Source organism: Crinia signifera, chromosome 4 (assembly GCF_055691185.1).
Source record: "Crinia signifera chromosome 4, ASM5569118v1, whole genome shotgun sequence".
In the NCBI taxonomy this organism is placed as follows: Eukaryota; Metazoa; Chordata; class Amphibia; order Anura; family Myobatrachidae; genus Crinia; species Crinia signifera.
Genome location: NC_139220.1, coordinates 110416219 through 110441163, shown reverse-complemented (window position 1 = coordinate 110441163; position 24945 = coordinate 110416219). Strand labels below are relative to the sequence as shown.

Sequence of the window (24945 nt, the reverse complement as noted above, 5' to 3'; positions counted from 1 at the left end):
TGGCAGTTTCTCCGGAGCTTTGGCTGATCACAGTTAGAAGAAGTAGGAGTAGTAGAAGTATGAGTAGGAGGCGAATTACAAAGATTTGTTTATTTTAGAGCATAGAAATCATTGTTCCCTTATGCAAATATTTTTCACACCTCATAACAGTTAATAGGCAGAAGTTGATGGCAAATTCCCTCTGGCTATTGCGTCACAGTTGGCACCAGCAGAGATGTGACCCAGCCTACTCTCTCTACTGTGATTTATAAACCTGTTCTCCAGTATAGTTAAATCATACAGATTTAGGAAACCGTGCTAAGAAGTGCACCTGCAAAAGCTATGGCTGATTCCAAAGACATTGGTTTATTTTCCCCCTGGGACTATGTTGTGTTTGCTGTAGTGTTGGCTATCTCTGCAGCCATTGGACTGTATTATGCCTTTGCAGGACGGGGGAAGACCACAGCCAAGGAATTCCTGACGGGAGGAAGAACTATGACAGCACTGCCAGTGGCAATGTCCCTCACTGCCAGCTTTATGTCAGCAGTCACTATCCTAGGAACTCCAGCTGATGTATACCGCTTTGGGGCAATGTATAGCATCTTTGCTATATCCTACGCACTGGTAGTCATTATTTGCGCAGAACTCTTCCTCCCTGTTTTTTATAGACTTAATATTGCAAGCACATATGAGGTATGTTATAATGGGATTATTATTTACCAATTACTCTATGGGCCAAATCTAATAGGATGTGAGAATCAGAAAGTGAGAGATTTTGGAAGAGATTTCCCTTTTTTTTTTTTAAAGCGGCGACCAATAACATGGCAAAATCAACCTGGTATTTCTGTGTAAATGATTGCTGCCTTAAAACAATGGACAAAATCTCCCAAAATCTCTCACTTTCTCATCCTCACACCCTATTACATTTGGTCCTATATTGCTATTACATTTCCTTTGAATTACATGTATTTATTTATTCAATGAATATACTGAAAAATATACATCTTGCAAGCATGAATACAAGAGAACGGGTGCCCACAGGTAGAATATGGAACTGAGTTACTAAGGACAGAAACAGCAGGTGCACAGGTGCGGAGGGCAGAGGAAATGTATAGATAGTAACATAGAGAACAAATAAGAGCATCAATGGCAGACAAATTAAATAATGAGTAAAATATGCTCAAAGGAGAGAACGGACCTGTGAGAACAATGGACCGAATTCAGACATAATCACAAAGCAAGAAAAGTGTATTCTGCTACCTTGGTAGAGGAAAAATGGGCGCTGGTGTGGGATGTTTTTGCCAAGCAGCTACCGTAAGGAGAGACCAACTCCTTAAAAAGGTTATGGCAACAGAAAAAAGAAAAAGGTAGCTCTACTATACTAATGAGCCTTCAATAAAAAAACATTTATTGTACACTTATAAAATAAAGCATAAATGGAATATGCATATTGCAAAAACTTAGTTAAAAACAACAATAAGGGGCCACTGACATCTGCAATCAAATCACTGAATAGTCATCCGTTCCTAGTAGTATCGCCTGTAAAGGAAAGTTCCTAGTGATCCACAGTCATTGTGGATTTCTCTGATATGGGTCTAATTACCAAGCAAATTCATCCAGGGGAATTGATCCACTTTTAGGAAAGCATAGCAGCTGTATCCTCCTGGGTGATGTCGAGAAAGAGCAGAGTTCCACTTGGTGGAGAAAGGTGACTGTGGCTGGATCCCACAGGGAGACTGGTCCGGATGATAAAGTGCTGTGCAAATGAGGCAGTGGCAGAGTGTCTGGCCTGCAGCTACTAACGCGTTTGCCTGTCTGTAGGACAGCTTTTTCAAAGGTAGGCCTCATTTGCACAGCACTTTATCATCATTATTGAAAGCTCATTGGTATAGTAGCGCTACCTTTTTCTTTTTTCTCTAATCACAAAGCACATTTTTTCTCAACTGGACAAAACCATGCTGCACTGCAGGTGGGGCAAAGAGATTTGGATTTTGATGAGATGTGTTCAAACTGAATGCTAAATTGCAGTGTAATAACAAAGCAGCCGTATTTACCCTGCACAGAAATAAAAAAAACTCCACCAACTCTTAACCTGGGTACACACACACAAAGATTTATCTGTCCAATCTGTCTACTGGGATAAAAAATCTGGCAATCAATGGGATAAAATGACAATCGATCAATTGCTCGCAAACACTGGAAAACGGATAAAAAGGATTATTCATTTTAATATGATATATTAACCAATATATTTGAATGACTTTTGTTTGTTTTCCAGCATTTGGGAGCAAATGGTTGAGTCTCATATGCTCCCATACATTGCCAGATTTTTGTTCCCACCAGATGGATTGTACAGATAGATCTGTAGGTGTGTACCCAGCATAACTCTCTCTGCACATTCCATTAGCCCCACCTGCAGTGCAGTGCACATAGTTTTATGTTTTTTTCCCATTTGAGAAAAATGTGCTCAGTGATCAAGTCCCAAATAGGCCCAATGTTGGAACAGTGTTATGTACACAGCTTATTGCAACAAACTGAATTGATGTCACCAAGAGCACTCTGAAGATGAGAAAGATTAGTACCGTCACAAACTATATGAACATCACGGATTAATGGAATATGTGGAAAGGTTTTGTTGACCGAAAAATGAAAGACGTGTAATTGGCTAAGGAGTTTCCAGCCATAACGCGGCATGCAAGCATTCACTTGTTAAAACTGAACTCAAATACCATATTATCAGATACATGAGCCTGGTGAAAGAAGTGCTCAGCATAGTGAAAGTACAAAATATATGTATGATGCTACGAAATGTAAAATGAAAAAATCAGACAGTGTTATCAGACTACATTCATACTGATCCACTACTGGATGTGACTAGCGCTATATTGCATCATGTACAGTAAATTGTCTATAATATGCAGCTCCTGGCCTATTGTTTCTCTGTGATTTTATTATTATTAGCATTATTATTATTGTTATTATTATTATTGTTCTCATTTGCAGTGATTAATGCAAATTCTCTTACAGTATTTAGAACTTCGCTTTAACAAAGTTGTGCGGACACTTGGAACAGTCATTTTTCTAATAGAGATGGTGAGTAAATACATTATATTAAATGTACTGTTTATATATATATATATATATATATATATATATATATGTATAATATGTTCTATTGCTTGTATTGGTATAACTGGTTAATAGAACACAAGGGAAGCTTAACTGGTCCAATGGTGATGGAATCCACTGCTTGTACACAAGAATGGGACAACACTTGCTCAGTATAGGCACTAAAGACTGAAAACAATGCATAAAATAGACCAGACGTCCCAAACACTGACCTCACGGCACTCTAATGGTCCCAGTTTTCAGGATATCCATAGCTGGGCATGGGTTATTAAACCAAATTGGCTGGGGCTCTGTTGGGTAATTTAAAACTGCAGCACTTGGCTCCTGTCATTGCAGAAGAGCCGGCACTTTGGTATCTGCCACTGTTAATCATTACATTGAGGTCAAACAAGCAGAACACCAAAGGGAAAAACGAAAAGTTCAAATAAATTAGGTAAGGTTCATCATATACAGTGTAGTAGTAGTAGCTGTAGCTGTGTTTTCCTCTACAGCGCCTCACCGGGAAAGGTACAGGTTAATTAACATATCTAAACACTGCAACAATGTGTTTAGCCCAGCGGTTCCCAAACTTTCTTGAATCACGGCACCCTAGAGTATCAGAATTCTTTACACGGCACCCCTAGGCCAAAAGTTTCCAATCGAGAATTTTAGAAACAAATATTAAATTAAGTAAATTATGTTTATGCCATTTAGGGTATGTTGTTTGGGATTCACTTCTGTTTTGTCCATATAGCTTATGAGTGGAAGCCACAAGCACTGGCTTTGCCTAATACACCCTGCAGATGAAAGCCAAAGAATAAAATGAAGGTCTTATTTATTCCATGTGGTACTTGTGTAGTTTCATGGCGGCAGTTTATGCTACATTTGAAGCTACGCTATTAGCATAGCCCAACGGCTGCCTTACTTGTGTAGTTTCACGGTGGCAGCCTAATCTACGTTATGAACCTAGCCCAATAGCTGCCTTACTTGTGTAGTTTCATGGCGGCAGCCTAAGCTATGTTATCAGCGTAGGCTGCTGCCGTGAAACTACACAATATCTACCGTACTGTTGCCAGTGGAACTGCATCTCTGTCCCCGGTGTCCCTGGCAAGCCTACTCAGCGCCTCTCTCACACCGCTGGCGCCAGCATGATCCCCTCTGGCGGAGAGGGGATCATGCTGGCGCCGGCGGAGAGGCGGTGAGAGAGAGGCGCTGAGTAGGCTTGCCCGGGACACCGGGGACATAGATGCAGTTCCCGGCAACAGTATGGCAGTTACTTGTGTAGTTTCACGGTGACAGCTACTTCTGACTGACTACACTAACTATGCTGGCCGCCGGAACATGAAGCTGATGGCGTAACTGACGACGTAACTGCCGCTGTGAAACTACACAAGTACCTTCCATGCTTGCTAGCTATCACCCATCCTGATTTACTGTGGGGTGTAACTTACTGATGGAACCATTACTTTATGTACATTGTGCTACAGCGCCAGCTGGGCAGCCTAAAGCCAAAGTCTCCTTCAGACGCCACAAGCTTTAGATCCTACATGCCAGTTGTATAACCTTTGTTACATGCACATGGGCAGTATGTCTGGTGAGTCCCTAAGTGCCCATACACGTGTGTTTAGCATCATTACATGGGGAGCTACATGTGTATTAGCCCAGGGCACCTTAAACCTTTAATCAGTCCCTGGGCATGTGTTCCAAGAATTTGTAAGGATTTGGGAAATAAATTTGAGCGATATTTTATGTAAATTAATCAACTAACTAGGTTTGGTTATCAAACATTCATTTAATTAATCACATTTCATATTTTATTTTGCATAGTATTTAAGTAAAACTTGGGCTGGAATGCATACAAGGGTATGTGGCCATGTTACACATCACAGTATGCCATGTCCCTCAGGGGCATTCTGAAATATTGGGCCTCAATCCCTTGCCCTCTACTAAAAACTCCCCATAAATACCACATACACATACCAGTGCTATGCACAGGACTGACGTAACAAAATGTCCTGGAACTGGGGCGAAGGTCTTGATCCGCATATTTTAACATTGGTGAGTCATGAAAAAAATTTGTCATCTGTGTCAGTCAGTGTGTAACAGTACCGAGATAGTTGGATCACCGTCACAGTTAGAAGATAACTATCAATAAAAATGATAGTGATGGATCCATTTAATGTAGGCTCTCTGCAGTTGTGGACCCTGTGCTACCACCCCAACAGTAGGAGGCCAACGTCCTGACCACTGGGATTCTGACCACATCCAATTATTACAGTTCAACACTGATCACAATTTTTTTTAAATTTAATTTGCAATTTTGTTTGATTTCCAGGTTTTGTATACTGGCATTGTGATCTATGCACCTGCCCTGGCACTGAATCAAGGTTTGTAAATCAATATAAATCTTAATAACTAGAACAAAAATCCATGTTCTATTTCAAGGGACAGGGCAAGACGATTTCTCCTGGCACCAGGAAAATCAGACTCTAGGGGGGAAATGTAATAGAGTGAGAGAATCTGAAATGTACAGGAAAAAGGAGGGTTTTGTTGGCCAGTTGTACAGAAAAAATATCTCAGTGTATATTTTTGGGAGGCCCCTTATGAATGAGTATTTGTCTTCATGAAATCATGAAATACTAGGGGTGTGCTACCACTGGACACTGTTAGAATACAATTGGAGCAGAAAGAGAAAGAATGTCACTGTGTGGGGCACTTGACGATGTTTGTTAAAATGTTACTTTTATTCAAACACTTTATTAACATGAATGTTGGGAAATATAACACACAAATACATGTAAGACACGGACAGTGAATTAAAAAGGATAGTAAATCCTCACACTGTGGGGCCCCGAGATACGTTTCCCCTCTTGTATTTATATATGATTTCAGTAGTGGTGCGTTAATCGCTGGACTAACAATGTATAATCTATTATGTACTGTTTGAGACAATATTAATGAGTTTCTTCTCCCGTTTGGTCTTAACTTTTGGTGCATGGATTTCAGGGAGGTATTGTCTCCTTGACTGACATGCATGTATGATAGACGCTGAAGATCACAATTAGGTATCACAAATGCCCAGAGTGTTGGCTTTTAATACTTTTTCCACAATGTGAGGTCAGTCTAGGGAAGGCAGGTATATTCCCTAACTAGATATATTTGTGATCTTTAATAGAAGGATCAATCATGGGTCAGACAGATACATAAAGGGAGAAAAGACCAATAGGCAGACCGTATGCCTCTCGTTGTAGCCTGCAAAAGAGGTATATAGTCAGGCCATATTGGAGTGCCTGTTACTGCGGCGTGAGGTCAAGCGGCTGTGGGTAACTGCTCTGTACCCCCTTTGGCTGAGAACTGATATCGCCCAATCAGCCAGCTGGGAGGGCAGTGGTAAGCAGAAGCCGCAATTTGCCTGTATGGGGGTAGAGCGGGGTGTGCTGGCTGCAACACCAACAGAGGTCAGTCTGCCTGCGAGTCAGAGAAGCGCGGTGTTAGACGTCACACACCGCGTCTCTGGCTTCAGTAGGCTCAGATCCTGGAGACAAAGGAACGCACCACTTTTAAACTAATACAGATCAAAATGCATTTCATGAGGGAGGCCAGGGGGCACACATACGGTGTGTTTGGTGTGTGTACGCTTCACAGGAGGAGCTTCGTCAGGAACATCCTGGCTGACATCCGTAGGCTTCTTACTGTACACCCATCCTGTCCTGTGGCACCGTGGATTGCCAGTAGAGAAACTTCCATCACCCACCGTTACAGCAGGTGAAGAGGTGATTGCACCTGCAGCCAACTATCCTGATGCATACTTCCAGACTATGTATCCGGCAGCACCTAGAGAACTCCAGTGAGAAAGCTGAGAAGTGGCAGCATCAGTGAGAGATACGCCAACCACACGAATCCAACAGCGGCTTAGGCAAGGAGGGTGAGAGCAAGGACCAGCTAAAAACATCTATAGGTCTGCTCCCCACCTGCCTTTACACCGTAGGGACACTCTAGCATCTACCAACCCGGATAAGCAGCGCACGGAGGTGCAGGTGATAGACGCGGTGACCGCGCGTCTATAAACAACCTTGCACTGTATAATATACCAAACAGTGAAACGGCCCAGCTTTTATGGTGGAGACTGCCATTGAAACACAAGACTGTGATAATCAAATTGCTGACGGCCAGTGGCGTAAGTTCATACCAGGTGCCCGGAGGCGACAAAGATTGTAGTGCCCCCCTACACACACACACACACACACACTATACATACATGGTAAGTGATCCTCAGATCAACAGACCGTACCTGCCCCCCCCCCAAATACCACAGCTAAAATCAGTTACCCCCATACACTAACATACCTCCCAACATTATTAGCATGCACGCGTTGATGTCCAGCACCTGGATTTTGGGGGCTTGGTCTAGCAACCAGGAGGTGTAACCTCAAAATTTCCTCACTGCTGTGAAGACATGTTTTCACCCCTGAGGGGGCAAGGCCAGCACTCTTTGAGCTGCTGGCCATGCCCCCCAGCTCCTCTGTATCCAGAAATAGATGCTATGCACATCCGCACAGCATCTATTAACCACTAACATCGGGAAAGTAGGAAGTAGCTGAAACTCGGATCTCTGTCACACACCAGCACACATCCTCCCCTTAGTCCCCGTCAGCATGTGTGCAACTGTGTACACAATATACATAAAATCACACATATATAGTCACACACATGAATACATACACCTATGCATACATTCACTCATATATACATAGTCAAACACCAGTATGCATACATATACAGTCACACACCTATTCACAGATAGTAACACCCATGAACATATACATAGTTACACAGATAAATACATAGAGGGACATAGAGTGCACCTTGTCACACTCACCATTCATCCTGAGGTCCTGCCGTTTGGCCCCTCCCCCTTTTCGGACTGTCCAGCTCCTCCAGAGCCTGTTGACTGCTTCATAAAAACTTTGGAAAGGCTGGTGACTGGTGAGGGGTGTCAGGGGCTGAGAATACTAGCCCCATCTTCATCTGGCTGCCGGGTGCACAGACAGCACTACAGGGAAGAAACTGAAAGTATAGTTTACTTTCAGTTTCATGCCTGCAGTGAGTGCACACAGGACCCGGCTGCCGCAGCAGCAGTGACTGGAAACGGTGCTTTGATCTGGCTCCTGCGTCATGCCCCCCCCCTAGTTGTGGCACTGGCTCCTTCTCTCCTGCTGTGACTGAGCCTGAGGTGCGTTGCCGCTCAATGCAGAAGCCGAAGGACAGGGGATGCCTGGTTCTGGCTCCTCTGTGCCCCCCCTAGTGGCTAACGCCCGGCGGCAAATGTCTCCATTGCCTCCGGGAGTTACGCCACTGCTGACGGCTAAAAGTGAACTTTATATAAAATACAAGTTTCCGAATACTGGACCAGGTGCACTTTAAATTTGAAAAGGGAATACTTAATCCTTTAATTTTTTTAAATAATTATTTGTGGTTATATTGGGTGACATTTAATAGAGTCCGATTTTGTGTTTTTGGCGATAATTAAAAACAAAATGGCGTTATCACATTTTTTCCTCAAATCGTCCCGTAAATCGCATTTTTTCCCTCGAAAAATTGCACTTTCTCAATGTGCGGGAAAAATTTGCATTTTTATCGCATCCAGATGTTTCACACAGAAAAGTATACAAAACGCATATTTAATGAGATGCGCGAACGGAAATCGCACTTTTGAGGTGTCTATAAATAGCACTTTTTTCAGACCAGGTTCTGATGTGCGAATTGGTCAGAGACATGCACAGATCATTGTGATCTGTGCATGTTTCTGGTGTAAAAATAGAGTTAAATAAAAAATTGGAAAAAAAAAACGGCGTGGGGTCCTCCCTCCAGAGCATAACCAGCCCCGGGCTCAAAGAGCCGGTCCTAGTTTCATAAAATCACGGGGCAAAACAAATAGGGGTCCCCAGGATTTCATAAAACAAGCACCAGGCTCAAGGGCCGGTCCTGGTTCCCAAAATACGGGGGACAAAATGACTAGGGGTCCCCCGTATTTCAACAACCAGCACCAGGCCCAACCAGCCAGCAGGGTAATGCCACAGCCAGGGGGGAGACTTTTTATACAAGTCCTCTCGGCCAAAGCATTCATACCCCTGACCGGTCAGCATGGGGAAGTGGGGACCCCCCCCCCCAAAGAAGGGGTCCCCCCCTCCAGAACTTACCTGCCCATGCTGAAGCCCGGGGCTGTCCTCGATGGATCTATGAGTCCCAGCAAGCCTCCCCCCGCATGCTGGGACTTGGAGAACACCCCCCCCCCCCCCCCCCCGATGGCTGCACTGACACTGATCCTACAGCAAGCTAGCATACTAATTAGGCTGACCAGTGCCTAAACCAATCACAAACATGATCCAAGGCATCGTACTCCGATGTAAAACTTGGAACCAGCAGCACTTGGAACCAGAAAATGCAGGCAGGTGGTGTTTATCTACTACTGACACCTCCTGCTGCATTTAAATTGTAATGAAACGGAATTGCACTGCCGAATCCTTGCAGCTTTGCCATTCCATACAATCATGAAATAGGCAAATAGTACCTCGTAAATTTTCCTCAGTATCCTGACCTACTTTACAGTATGTATGGCTGCTTAAATAAAAGGGGGGAGAACAATCCTTCACTTGACTTCTATTGCAAATCTTGCACATAACACAAAACAAGAATCTACAGAAATGGATCACGAGGCTGTCATTTGAGGTGTGAACCTATTAGTGCTAAGTTAATATAAGTGTATTAATATAGGTGTATTTCTAGGTCATTAATGACTCCACTTTCTGGCTCTAGCATACCTCTAATAATTGCCATCATTGTGACGTCTAATGAGAGGCCTGGGGCTGTGACCCATAATACATTTAGATAAGAAGTTTAGATAACAAAGGTCGGGTATATGCTGTATATGGGCATTTTGCTATACTTTTTTGAATGGGCATATTATTTATTTTAATTATTATTTTGACTTTTGTTTTGTTCATTTCAGTCTCAGGATTTAATCTTTGGGGGGCAATGATTGCAACTGGACTAGTGTGCACGTTCTACTGTTCAATGGTATGTTGTCTTGTTACTTTTGGATTTGTTATTATATGCCATGATTTTGTGTTTCCTAAACAAATTTAGATTTCTGTCCTCATTTTAATTGTTGGTATTATTACAAAAATTCTCAACACTATAAAAACTGTGAACAATATTACAACAGTATTTGCCATTTTGATTGCTCTGCTTAATACATACGCAGCAACATTTTTTACTTAAAAAAAATGCGTATTATTTATTTATTTGTAATACTTTTCTAATTTCGTTATTTTGCTACCTGCTTTCCATTTCACCTGAATCTGGAGCAGACTGAGCAATTGTAGGCAACAATTTATGGGTTAAGGTTATAAAGTAAACTAGACCTTTGGTTCTCAAACTATTTTGCTCTGGGACCCTGTCAGACAATATTTATATTTTTACTGGACACCAGCGAATTGCCACAGAATGGCCACCACATGTGTGGTCAGCAGACGGCGCATGCACAGCAGCATTGCAGAGGTTCCAAACAAGTGAAGTGAACATTTTTGTGACAGGGAGGCAGTGGGTAATGGGGAATGGAAGAGGGAGACAGGAGGATGGAAAAATGATGCAGTGGGTGTTTACTTAAGGAGTTTTCTTTGTTCCCTGTCCACCCCCCACCACCACCACCACCAACACAGACACTGACATAAAGCCTGTGCTCAGCGCCAGTATCAAGGTCGTGGGAATTGACTAGTGTGTATGGGGCTTTATGCAGGAACGTCTGAAAACATGAAAGGGAAATGTGTTTCTTATTTTCTGGGATAATATGGGCAGGTGCTGTGGTTTCCCTATCTGAATTATGGACTGAGCAGCAGCCCAACCTATGGGGCCACCACTTGTCGGGACCCATTCTGAGCTTAGGACCCACAGTTTGAGAACCGCTGAACTAGACTATCTAATGGCAAAAGAAGATATTATTATTTAATATCAGTTTACACACTATATCCTGCTTTCATACTGCAGCTGTCACTATCCACTGATGTAAGTTATTGTAATGATCGGCTGCTATACATCTCAATTTTAAAGTATAAAATCTATAAATGAAATCATAAATAAAATATACAGAAGTCTCCATAGAAGCTGTTAAACATTTCAGCAAAAATGTAAAAACAGGTTCATGCATAAAAGCTGAACGCTCACTCCATGACCAATGTTTCCGGTTTGGTTTTGCTTTGTGAATAGATCTAGTACCTTTTATAGGGCATTTAGCACCATTGTTACACTGCTTCCATCACTCTACAAGCACTTACAGGATTGGTCAATGGGTACTCAGTCAGTATAAGGCTCTCTAATTTGGAGGAAAGCATAGCCCATTACATACAACCGATATTACCAATTTAATGTAGTAATACATTAAAAAAGTCTACAGTATAACATCTTGCCATGTCTTCCTCCTAGGGTGGTCTGAAAGCTGTAATCTGGACAGATGCATTCCAGATAGTAATTATGATAGCAGGTTTTGTAGCTGTCATCATAAGAGGTATAGTGGTGCAGGGAGGAATCCAGCGTATCCTCGATGATGCCTATTATGGAGAGAGATTGAATTTTTGGGAGTAAGTATGTAATGCCTAGTGTATTTTATAACTCACATTGTGTTCTATCATTGATCTGAGTCATGGGCAGTATCCAATTACCCGCATCATTGACCGTGGATAATTATTTCGGCAGTGGTTATCCAATTAGCAACGATAGGCTATTGACCAATAACCAATTCCTCAAAGTAGCCCTGTATTTGTGGGAACAGGGACCTGAGTCTGGTGAAAACACACAGGTTTCACTGGACCTGTGTGTTTTCTTGCAAAAATAAATATTTTTATGGCAATATAATTGGATTGCCTGTAAAATAATATCTTGAAAAATTAGAAAAACATGGAATAAACATCCCGATATTTTACCACGAGCCATTGGATATCTGCCTTTCTCTGGAAATCTATAAAGCCCCATACACACTAGGCGATATAGTAAAATATATCGTTCAGAAGGGCCCTTCTGAGCAATATCTTTTACAATATCGCCTAGTGCGTACACTGACTATTGTTAACTGTGCGCACTCCCATGCATCATTAAGGACCCTTTCCCTCTTCTTGCATGTTCAGATGATGGGGGTCCTCGTTAATGATGGCCATGTTGCGCCAATATCGGGGTCGTGGGAATTGACTAGTGTGTATGGGGCTTTACGCAGAAACATCTGAAAACATGAAAGCAAAATTTGTTTCTTCTTTTCTGGGATAACGTAATTTTTACATGCACAATAACTAAGTGCATTCTCCTACAGGGAAAGAAGTACTAAGCCTTGGAGACTCCAGAACTCCGGAATGGACATTCCTCATTTATCAAACTCTGACATTCTAAGGCTTGTAGTATCCCGTTCAGGGGGAGGGCGCTGTCCAGGTGGTGTCCTGTGACATCAGTCAACTGGGAAGATGGGAAGGAAAGATTGCAGCCTCCCCATATGGTCCGGACTGTTCCAGTGTTTACTACATCTATGGACCATACAAGGAGGCTGTAATCTATCCCTCCACATCTCCAGATGACAGATGTCATAGGCAGCCCTCGGATGGAGCACTGCAAGCTTCGTAGTCTGTTCCAGTACCGTTTTTACCCATTGCCATTAGTTATTTTGTCCATAAAAAGCCATAGGGTCCTTACTGTGAAAGTCCTGGAATTTACCCTCAATGAAGAGTAACATTTACACAAGCTTTTTCAATACTAAACTTATTTATTTACCTTTTAATAATCACTTTAACATAAAGGTGGGAATTCAATTAATGGGGGTAACAAGGGGAGGAAGCCTTGAGCTTTAACGCTCAGGGCTATTCAGTTACAGATACTTTTTCTCATCCAGTAAATTAATCATAGGATGTGGGATAAGTTCCCAGGACCTATGTGTTAACACTGGCAATGTGCCTGAACACCAGCTATTTACCAGGGATTTTATTTTCAGGTCTGTTCATGTGAAAAGAAATCCCCATTAATTACAATATCGTTTCTTTTTTCTGCAGCTTTGATCCCAATCCTCTTCGAAGACACACATTTTGGACAATTGTGATTGGTGGGACATTTTTATGGACGGGAATCTATGGGGTTAACCAGACTCAAGTGCAAAGATACATAGCTTGTAAGACCAGGTTTCAAGCAAAATTGTAAGTTGTTTTAGTTAAGTGGTTTAGTGGTTTTAGATTCCAAAACATTCTCATGCATTTGGAAAGCCAACTTCGCCCTCAAGTCATTTAATGAATTCCTTTGGACTACTTCATTTCATTAATGTTTCACAATAAGAAGAACAAGTTGGTTGAGTAGATTAAGCAAAAAAGACACCACAGATTTGCTAAACTGAAAGAATACTGACTAAAGAGGTTGTGGATATATTGAGCTTCATGATAATATAGAATAGTTCTAGGTACTTGTGTAGTATCACGGCGCCCGTTGCGTCGCATCGCATACCACTAATTAATGTATGCGATGATATGCAATGGCATGCGATGGACCTGATTTGAGGCTTTTCCCAGGATGAGTGTACAATTTAATATCGCTTCTCATCGCATGCCATTATAATGGCATGTGATGCGATGCGACGCGATTTCAATGTTAAATGCCCACCCAGACCCGATTTTTAATTGTATCCTCACCCTGATGGGTAATGACAATGTTAAATGCCCCCCCATTGTTAACGCCACCCCACTATCAACGCCAACCCGAAGTGTGGCGAGCGCAGAGAGCCCGCGAGGGGCAGCCGTACGCGTCCTCCAACCTTTTCATACCCCCACTATCCACGTCGGCGTGGAGTATATTTTATATAGTGTGGCGAGCGCAGCGAGCCACCGAGCCCGAAGCGTGGCGAGCGGACGCGCATTACTTCACAAGTATGACACGTCCCCTCGCGGGGCGCGATGCGCTCGCCGCGCTTCGGGCTCAGTGGCTCGCTGCGCTCGCCACACTATATAAAATAAACTCCATGCCGACGTGGATAGTGGGGGTATGAAAAGGTCGTAGGACGCATACCGCCGCCCCTCGCGGGCTCGCTGCGCTCGCCACGCTTCGGGTTGGCGTTGATAGTGGGATGCCGTTAACAATGGGGGAGGGATTTTACATTGTCATTACCCATCAGGGTGGGTGTACAATGTAAAATCGGGTCTGGGTGCCTGTACAATTAAAAATCGGGTATAATCGCGTCGCATCGCATGCGATCATATGGCATGGCATGCGATGCGACCCGATTTTGTGGTTGTACAATGCCCTGCGATGGAACTCGGGGGCGCCGTGATAATACACAAGTACCTAGTTCTATAGAGAGATAAAGTGTAGAGATACAAAGCACTAACCAATCAGCTTCTAACGGTCATTTTACAGACCGTTGGGCATATGTATTAAGCCGTAAAAATTCAGAATTATCGACCAGAACCTATTCAATCCAGGCCAGGACTCATCGCTGCAGATTCAACTGTTTTAACCCCTATGGTGTTTTTTTTTAAGGAGTGCTCCCCACTGGGTGAGTTTTTTCTGGGGACGCTCCCTAAAAAACTCAGCCTGGGCATTAAGGTATAGCCTGGAAAATTCTCAGGATTACCAGTGAAGGGGTTAATAGCGGAATCTGCATTGTTGGAAACAGCTGCTAAATTGTCAAATTAGCATCCGTTTCCGACTAAAAAGACGTGCATTCGCTGATCCATGTCTTTTCTGACTTCTGGAATGTTTTTGAAAGCTGGGAAAACAGTAAAAATATTCAGTAGATCAAATGTTAATTCGATCTTTGCCAGACAAAAACTGATATACTGTATTCCAAAGGGGTAAATATACTAAAACTGTGTGATGTTGCCCAATCAGATTCTGCCTTTCATTTGCTATGCTGCAACAGAGAAATGATGGACATAATCTGGTTCGTTCACATCACTTCTTTTCATTTTCGCAATCTTTAATAAATGTATGCCTGTCTGTACTGTATCTAAGTGAAGAATGGGCTTTTGCCCATAAATTGAAAAAATGGCGTGGGGTCGTCCCCCTATGTCTATGTAACCAGCATCAGGCTCAAAGTGCCGGGGCTAGTGTTAAAAAATCAGGAAACCACTGAGATAGGGCTCTGCTGACTTTTTAAAACCAGCCCCAGGCTCCAGGGCTGGGTCTGGTTCCCAAAATACGGAGGACAAAATGAATAGGGGTCCCCCATATTTTAAGAACCAGCCCCAGGCCCAACAAGCCAGCGAAGTAATGCCACAGCCCCCCCCCCCAAAGCCTTCATCCCTAATGACCAGTCAGCCTAGGCAGGGGTCCTGGGGGAGTGGGAACCCCCCAACAAAGGGGTCCCCCCCTCCAGAACTTACCTGCCCAGGCTGAAGCCTGGTGCTGTCCCCGGTACCCCTGGGCACTGGGTACCGGGCTGATCTTTGTGTAAAAAATAGAATGAAAAACCATTGTCTAATACTGTGGAACTATGAATCCCAGCAAGCCACTTCCACATGCTGGGACTTGGAGAACCACAAGTCCCAGCATGCGGGGCATTAAAGGGCCCCCTGGAACTTGTAGTTGCACAGTAATAGAAATAGTTAAAAAAACACACACTGACACACATGAAAAATAAAACTTTAATACATCCAAAGCCCACACATACTGATACTTACCTTTCTTGAGCCTGTAGGTAGCCCTGGGTCCTGTGATCCTGGGTCCGGTGATCCTGGGTCTGGGGTCCGGTGATCCTTGGTCCGGGGTCCGGTGATTCTGGGTCCAGGGTCCGTAGAAATCCTTTGGGGGACCTGAGGAAGTAAATTCTCTATACCAAGGTTCTCCGGCGAAGAGCGGTCCTCTTGGTTCCGCCATAGTCCCGGGAGCTTCAGGGAAAAAAAGCGCAAGTCCTGTACCATCGCACTGGAGAGGCGCTGAAGTTTCATCTTCAGCGCCTCTCCCCCGAATGATTCTATTAGCCGCCTAGCTGCCAATCAGGAGCCGAGGCTAGGCGGCCAATAGAATAATAAGATATTCATACAAATGGATACACCATCGGGGATTACAAAGCAGCCGTATTTGAATTTGCGAACGCGAATTTGCAAACAGTTAAACAGCGGAATGCATTCATATTCATTCCTATTAAGAATACGAAAAATCGTATTCATATTCTTAGTAAAATTCCCCCTGTATGTAGGACAATCATATCACTACTAATATTGCAATATTGACTCTGCAGTCCCAGTTTATACCTGTCTAAGACACAAAACACTTATAGTATTAAAGATTATAATTCAGAGCTTAACTTCAAATATTCATATTTAATCAAGTTTATTTTCATCCCTTTAATAAGATAATTGCAGCAATAACTTCTAGTGATGACCTGATGCAACATCTCACTGAATATTATTTTAGTAATGAGAGCTGGTTACACCTCTGTAGCAGTTGTTGCTTCTTGATAGGCCCTGGTGCACTATACACTGACTTCATTTCATATGCAGGCTCAGCATTCTCCTCTCATCAGAGCTGCCCTCTCTCCCCAGGTCCAGCGGTTATTGACTCACGCTATTGCTCCTGGCAAGTTTAACTAGCTTGCATGGCAGGTTACCCACTTCTGTTCCTGCTTCGCTCTAGTGGCTTGTGTCTCTGAGAACTAACTCACTGTTAGTGAAAATTGTTCCGTATATCATTTATTTGCTTATGACCTTGGCTACCCATTTGACTATGCTTGTTTGCTACCAGTCCCTGTCCTTGGATTGCTTGTGTTATTAGGTTGTCAACTGACTTTTGAAGGTATATTTTTTATGTATGTTACTGTGTTTCGCTGACAATGGAAGACAGTTTTACAGTTGATAGGTTCACAGTACTTTGGTTGAAAGTCAATAGGTCAACAGTCAATATGTCAACCACAATTGGTCGATAGGCAAAAGTTCAACATGGTCAAAAGGTCAATATTGAAAAAAGGTTGACACAAGCAATAGGTGAATATGGAAATGGGGATACAATTGGAAATATTAAAGTGCGGCGACTGAAACGAGTCATGCGAGGGTACGCGCTACAATAATTGGGGATCTAAGTTGACAGATGTTCACATAGACATTAAAAAAAAAACATAAAAAATTAAGTGAACCTACCATAGTGTCAACCTTTTTCAACCTTGTGATTGCCAACCAATAGTGTTCAACCTAATGTTTACCTAATTACTATCTAATAATCCACACCCATGGAACAACAATTTATACTAAGTTGCCATTTTTTCCTCAGCAGATGTTATTATATTATAATAAAGTCTAGTATTATTCCTTCAAGGCAGTGATCTTCAACCTTTTTACCTTTTTACACTAAATACGATTTTAAAATTGCCAAGGCACACCACAAGATCCCCACAGGGCAAAACACATTGGCCACCACAGAAAAAAAAAAAAAAACTATTGGACCCCATATAAAAAAAAAAAATCACACTGGTCCCCACATGTAACAAAAATAAAATGCATATGCCCTTTACATGAAGAGAAGAGACCAGTAAATAACAGTTGAACTGGTGGTGGCTGTAAACTGGTATCAAAATTCTAGACACTGTTTGCGACTACAGCCGCTTTTTGTGATTGGAACGCTACTCCAGTGCAAAAAAAAATGCCACCGATAACGTAGCTTACTACAGTTAAGGTGCCCACACACGCACCGTTCCCGGCGGTGCGATGCTATACGATGGAGTGCGCGCTCCCGCGGCACCCTATCGTACAGTACAAAAAGTATGTGCTGCACATACTTTTTGTACTAGCTTTTTCTAGCATAGCATCGCATCGCATGCACATCGTATGCACAGCTATGTGTGCTAGTTAAGCCCACAACGCACGCCAGGATCGGTGCGTCTGTGGGCACCTTTACACAGATTAAGCACAGAGTGAGCGTGCGCTAGCCTAGTACAGTGTAGGAGTCTGGAAAGCTGCCAAGTTTCACAGTAAAAGTAAACACAGACTCTGACAAGCTGCCAATTTTCAAATAAACAGTAAACATAGCTGGCTGGAATAATAAACACAGACTGGTGCAGTGAAACTACACAAGTACCGTAGCATGTTAACGCCCAGTCTCCGTCGTAGTGTTCCTAAATAAAAGTCAGTATTCACTGACTTATATTTGCGAAGGCAGGAGAAATCATTCAATGGTCGGCGACCATCAAATGATTTCCCCTTTTAGCAAAGGCATGCGAGGGGTTGTGTTCTTGTAGGGGGGGCATTCAGCAGGGCAGCATCTCAAGTGCTCAGTAAGCTAACCTAAATCAGGGCTGTGTGTACTGTTGGTGGGGCAGATGTAACATGTGCAGAGAGTAAGATTTGGGGGAGTTATTTTGTTTATGTGCAGAATTAATAATGGCTGCTTTTTTTGCATTTGGATTTCAATTTCAACACACTCCACCCAAATGTAACCCTCTCTACATGTTACATCTGCCCCACCTGCAGTGCAGCATGGTTTTGTCCGTTTGAGAACGATTTAGAATTTGTGATAAACTCTGAATCAGGCCCAAGGTTTTGATCCTTTTCTGTGTATCATTCGGTAATTTAAAGAAAAATGCTTGCACTGCTTGCTTGAGAATACTGTATATGTTTATTTGATACATTTGCAAATTGCTCCTATTTCTTTTAAGATGTAAACAAAACCTTTCCCAAGTTCCAAATAATATCTTAAAGCATTGTTGTTAATATACAATAATGTTGGATAGCTAATAAACAATAATACGTACATAGGTCGACAGAGTATGAATACACAATATTTCATATATTATGTAATAATATTTATTTAATACACAAAAGTATAAATTCTTGTATGTAATATGCGTATTTGCTGTGAGCACTGATATAATCACATTGTTTTGAAGAATAATGCAATCTATATTAAAAATGATTACAGACATTGAAAGGTACCTCGGCAATCTGTAGAATGCTCTTATATAGACAGGGACCATGATACTGCAGACATAAAGCAGGGGTAATATGTAAAATATATACTCAAAATTCCAAAGTTGTTATTGTGTCAGTAAATACTGTTTTATTTATTTCTCATTTGACATTTTTAGGTCTTTGTACATCAACCTGGTGGGATTATGGATTATCTTGACATGTGCTGTGCTATCAGGTCTCATACTTTTCTCTGTATATAAGAATTGCGACCCATGGACTGCAAAGAAAGTGTCTGCTCCTGACCAGGTACTTTATAAAACTCAAATCTACCAGAATATTACCAAGAAACATAGCTGCCAAGGGAATGGGAATGTAGCTGCAATTATATCATACAGGAACACTGAGAAGCTGCACCAATGGCTGTCAGAATGCCAATTTGCAGATGGTGTTGTGCTGCACTGCATTCATAAATATAAGCATTGAGTTAGTATGGATCACGATCAGTTGATAACAGAGCAGGAGCAGCAGCCAAGTACTAGTGCTATGGTTGTTGATAGGTATGATGATGTTACTATAACATCTACTAAAGGCGGTCCAGGGGGGCAGAAAATTTAGACAAGGGAACCTGAAATAAAAAATTTTCATAGTGTTAAAAAAAAGGTAGAGGTGTCACATTACAAACTTATAAATTTGTAGTGGAAGATTTTAGGGGTTTCCCCATTTTTTTAAAGCAGCAACCATTTACACTGCAAAACCAGGTGGATTTTGCCATGTAAATGATTGCTGCTTTAAAAAATTGGAAAACTCTCCCAAAATATCTCACTTTCTCATTCTCACACCCTATTACTGTACATTTGGCCCTAATGGCTGAAAAACAAACTGTATGTTCACAAATCCCTGGTGATAGTCTAGGGGTGTCCACTAGGGCGGAGTGAAAAACCTGCAATTGAGAAATTCAAAATCGGCTAGTGTGGGAAAGTGGTGACTTGACCTGAATAAGAAACGTGCAAAATCTTTTTGATCTGAGTCAACATCTTCTGTTCTGGCAAGAGGCCTGAAGTTTCAGTTTTTTGGTGAAAATGACAAAAACTGTAAAGATGCTCCGATCTAGTTACAATTATGTCATGATGTCTTAGAGTGGTGGGGGCAGATGTAACGGGTGACATTCTATGGGATGAGATCTGCGTTTTTTGGCGTTAATTAGACCACAAAACGGCGATATCGCATTTTTCCTTCAAATCGCCAATTTAATGGGATGCGCTAAGGGACTGAAATCGCATATTATGTGCGTTAAGGCATGCTGACCAAAAGTGCGAGATTAATTCGCATTTTTATCGCATCCAGATGTTTTCGTACAGAACAGTATACAACTCGCTTATTTAATGCTATGCGCATTTTCAAATCGCAATTTTTAGGTGTCTAATTATCGCACTTATTTCAGACCAGGGTCTGTTTGGCGAATTAGCCAGAACCCTGCACAGATCGCAATGTTCTGTGCAGGGTTCTGGTGTTAAAAAAAAAAAACACCAGCGACGACCTCGGCATCCTCTCCGGCTGAAGCGCTGCTCCCATCTGGTACCCGGCTCACAGGACTTCACCGGCGCAGAGATGTTTCTTCCTCGGCGTCTCTAGACAGAATGATTTCTGGCCAATCAGGAGCCGAGAAAGTCGGCTCCTGATTGGCCAGAAATCATTCTGAATACAGACTCCGAGGAAGAAAGATCTCTGCGCATCTAGAGCAGAGATGTTTCTTCCTCAGCGTCTCTAGTCAGAATGATTTCTGGCTAATCAGGAGCCGACTTTCTCGGCTCCTGATTGGCCAGAAATCATTCTGTCTAGAGACGCCGAGGAAGAAACATCTCTGCGCCGGTGAAGTCCTGTGAGCCGGGTACCAGATGGGAGCAGCGCTTCAGCCGGAGAGGATGCCGAGGTCGTCGCCGGGGACCAGGTGAGTAGAATTTCCTTCCTTAGGTACCCCTGGGGACTACCTCGGATCCCGGACCCCGGATTCTTCAGGCCAGGAGCCCCGGAACCCCGGACCAGCCCCGGAACCAGGACCAAGGCCCCGGAACCGGACTCTTCTGCCCTGGAGCCCCGGAGCCCGGACCCAGGATCCAGGGATCGACCTACGGGCTCAAGGTAGGTAAGTATCAGTGTGTGTGTGTTCTGTGTGTATTAAACTTTTATTTTTCAGGGTGTCAGTGTGTTTTCTTTAACTATTTTTTGTACTGTAGAACTACAAGTGCCAGCGGGCCCTTTAATGCCCCGCATGCTGGGACTTGGGGTTCTCCAAGTCCCAGCATGCGGGGTAGGCTTGCTGGGACTCATAGTTCGCCAGTAGAAAACAATAGTTTTACTTCTTTTTTTTACACAATTCATCAGCCCGATGCCCACCGCCCAGGGGCATCGGGGACAGCCCCGGACTATCAGCATGGGCTGGTAAGTCCTGGAGGGGGGGACCCCTTCATTGGGGGGGTCCCCACTTCCCCAGGACCCCTGCCCATGCTGACCAGCCAGGGGGTTAATGCTTTGGCCGCGGGACCTTATATAATAAGTGTCCCCCGGCTGTGGCATTACCCTGCTGGCTGGTTGGGTCCGGTGCTGGTTCTTAAAATACGGGGGACCCCTAGTCATTTTGTCCCCCGTATTTTGGGAACCAGCGCCGGACCTTGAGCCTGGTGCTGGTTTCATGAAATCAAGGGGACCCCGATTTGTCGGGGACCCTGATTTTATGTCACCAGCACCGGCTCAATGAGCCCGGGCCTGGTTATGCTCGATCGGGGGACCCCGCGCGCGTTTTTTTTTTTTACTTTGCGCTTTCCTGCAAACGTGCGATTTTCAGACATGAAAATCGCACATTTTCAGGACTAAAGACAGCGCACCAATTCGCCGCAAATCGCACCACTTCGCACTTTTCAGCCTCCAAAACGCATCACATTAAATATGCGAATTTTGACAGAAAAGTGCGATTTGAAAAAGTGCGATTTGCGGCGATGTGGTGCGCTAAAAAAACATGCACATTTATCTCATCCCATAGAATGTCACCCAACATGTGCAGAGTGAGTTAGATATGGGTGGGGTGTGTTGAAACTGAAATCTAAATTGCAGTGTAAAAATAAAGCAGCCAGAATTTACTCTGCACAGAAACAAAACAACTCACACAAATTTAACTCTCTGCCCCCCCTTCCTGCAGTGCAGCATTTTTTTGCCCATTTTGAGAATACATTTTTACTGCGATCAGGTTTGAATAAGGGTCAAAAGGCAGTGATACAACAGTTCACAGTAAAGCCTCGTTACCTTTTCACTAGTAATGATGCTGACCGTTCATACATTCGGCCTGCTATCATTTAGATAGCAGCACCAATATGGACAGGGGCACATAGCGCCCCTGTCCTTTACCGCACGCTGGCTCCATCATAAATGGGGGAGAAGCGGCATCAGTGCACATAACATGCGCTGATACCCCTTCTCCCCCATAACGATCTTTCATACATCTGCCCCATTGTGTCTTATCAATAAGAGTGTCTGGTTGTTAGATCTTGCTAATAAGAAATAACTGTTGCAGTCTGTTATTGAAAAACAGTAACTGTTACAATAAGTATTACAAGTAACAGTGTAAACTGTTTAATGTATCATTTTAAACATCACTAAACATCAGATGTATTTGTTTATTACATCATAATACACTTCAACGTATTTAACTGTTAATATATTGGCTTATGTTTGGCATAACTATATGCCGTAATGCAGCCCTTTCATGTTCCCAGCATAGGGGATGCAAACTGTTTTTCAGACTGTTTTTCAAACAAATAAACTGCCACAAGTAAAGACAATAAACAGAAGTGTTTTAAATCCTGCACCTAAAGAACAGAGTGTAATGCATTGTTACTGAACTAGAAAAACAGAATTGATCGGTGCGCTACTAGCTGCAGCTGGTACTGGGGTTGTCAGGTCCCCAAATGTGTACAGGTAAAAAACAAAGAATGGTGTACCAGCGCAGGCTGGAAAAAATTGTTGTAGTGAGAACGGTATCCTTTACAAAATATTTTATTGTGTTAAATAGCTGTAATTAGCTGTAATTATGGAATTCCATAAAACATGAAATAAATATTAAAATGGAAAATTAATACTGGACATTCAACATAAAACAATGTAGCGAAACATCACAATATAATTGACATTTGTGTTGGCATCATAGTTTAGTTGAATCCCAAGTATAGCAGGTGAGCACCAGGTAGCCAATAGGTCCCAATAGAAGAGTCCATAAATGAATTAGGTTCCTCTGGAGGGGAAGATGGTATGACCTGGATGACTTGATTAGTCTGTAGCTGCCTCGGATAGCTTTCCGGATGGGAATAGATGAATGTATGAGCAGTGTCCTTATTTCATGGGTTGCCGCAAGTGATATAGGTAGAGAATGTCCAGAATTTAAAAGAGCTCAACGCGTTTCTCTGGGATTAGCCTCCAAGCTTCTTTAGGAGCAGAGTGTTTTTTCACCCCCCCACCCCCCCCCCCAAAAAAAAAAAGTTCTGGAGAAAACACCATATTCACAATTGAAACCATGAAAATGGGTCATTTATCAGGGATTTTTTTATCTCGCCAAAGTCAGTCACTTTGCACTAGGACAAGCTTGTACTCTCTTTTACTAAGCTAAAGTATATTAATAAACCACTCTAAGACATTTTCACCAAAAAACTGAAACTTCAGGCCTCTTGCCGGAGCAGAAGATGTTGACTCAGATTAAAAAGCTTTTGCACGTTTCTTATTCAGGTCAAGTCATAACTTTCCCACACTAGCCGATTTTGAATTTCTCAATTTCAGCTTTTTTCACTCCGCCCTAGTGTCCACGTTAGCTATGTCTGAGTCTGACATTACTCACACTGTACTCATAGAAAAACTCCTTCACCTCCTTCCACCATCTGTGCACTTCCTAAAATGTGAGGATGAGTAGTACGAGAAAAGATGGTGGTGATGACATAACAGAAATTGAGGATGACTGCTGTTGAAGTGAAACAGGATAAGAGTACTGTTTGTGAACTATCTGACACTAATGAGGATGAGAATGTTGATGTCAGCCATTAGTGGCAGCATTTTTTCCCATGATATAAATAATGCCATTGTGATATCTGGGCTTAAGACCAAAAAAAACCTTTTGGGTGTGGGATTATATATACCGGTATATACCCAAATCCTGACATTTGTGAAGGCATCTGCTCTATATGTGAAGCCAAAGTTAATAGAGGTGGGGACATTAACTATTTAGGCATCTCATCCATGTCACATATTTATGTTTACAAAATTCGGTACTCTTTACCTAGATGGGCGCCAGCGATTGAAATCGCGGGCGTCGGGGGTAAAAATCGCGGTCATCGCGGGCATCGCGGGTAAATCGGGATGCCCACGATGACCGCGATGACCGCGATTTTCCCATAGGGAACAATGTTAAAAAGGCTGATTGACCGCGATTTTACTGTTAAATGCCTCAATGGACCCGATTTGGCCATAGGAATCAATGTTAAATGGGCCACAGAGCCCAAATAGGCACAATTAACCCTTAAATGTCCCCCCCCAATTTTTAACGCCACCCCACGATCCACGCCAACCCGAAGCGTGGCGAGCGCAGCAAGCCCGCGAGGGGCGGCGGTACGCGTCCTCCGACCTTTTCGTGCCCTACTATCCACTAGGGCGTGGAGTGAGAATAGAATAGTGTGGCGAGCGCAGCGAGCCACCGAGCCCGAAGCGTGGCGAGCGCAGCGCGCCCCGCGAGGGGACGCGGATACCTTCACAGGTAGACGCGTCCCCTCGCGGGCTTCACAGGTGTCCGCGTCGCCACGGACACCTGTGAAGCCCGCGAGGGGACGCGTATAACTGTGAAGGTATCCGCGTCCCCGCGCGGGGCTCGCTGCGCTCGCCACGCTTCGGGCTCGGTGGCTCGCTGCGC

General features: G+C 43.2%; 1 protein-coding gene across 1 annotated transcript in view; it reads left to right on the top strand.

Annotated features, from left to right (window-relative positions):
• Window positions 1–321: 321 nt before the first annotated feature.
• LOC146074288 (sodium-coupled monocarboxylate transporter 1-like) overlaps window positions 322–24945 on the top strand; it is a 61032-nt gene continuing 36408 nt past the window's right edge. Inside the window, exons 1-7 of the mRNA XM_083182217.1 lie at window positions 322–672; window positions 3007–3072; window positions 5423–5474; window positions 10097–10164; window positions 11569–11723; window positions 13173–13313; window positions 19181–19310. Coding sequence (XP_083038343.1) covers window positions 322–672; window positions 3007–3072; window positions 5423–5474; window positions 10097–10164; window positions 11569–11723; window positions 13173–13313; window positions 19181–19310 — 963 coding nt within the window. The remainder of the gene's footprint in view (window positions 673–3006; window positions 3073–5422; window positions 5475–10096; window positions 10165–11568; window positions 11724–13172; window positions 13314–19180; window positions 19311–24945) is intronic.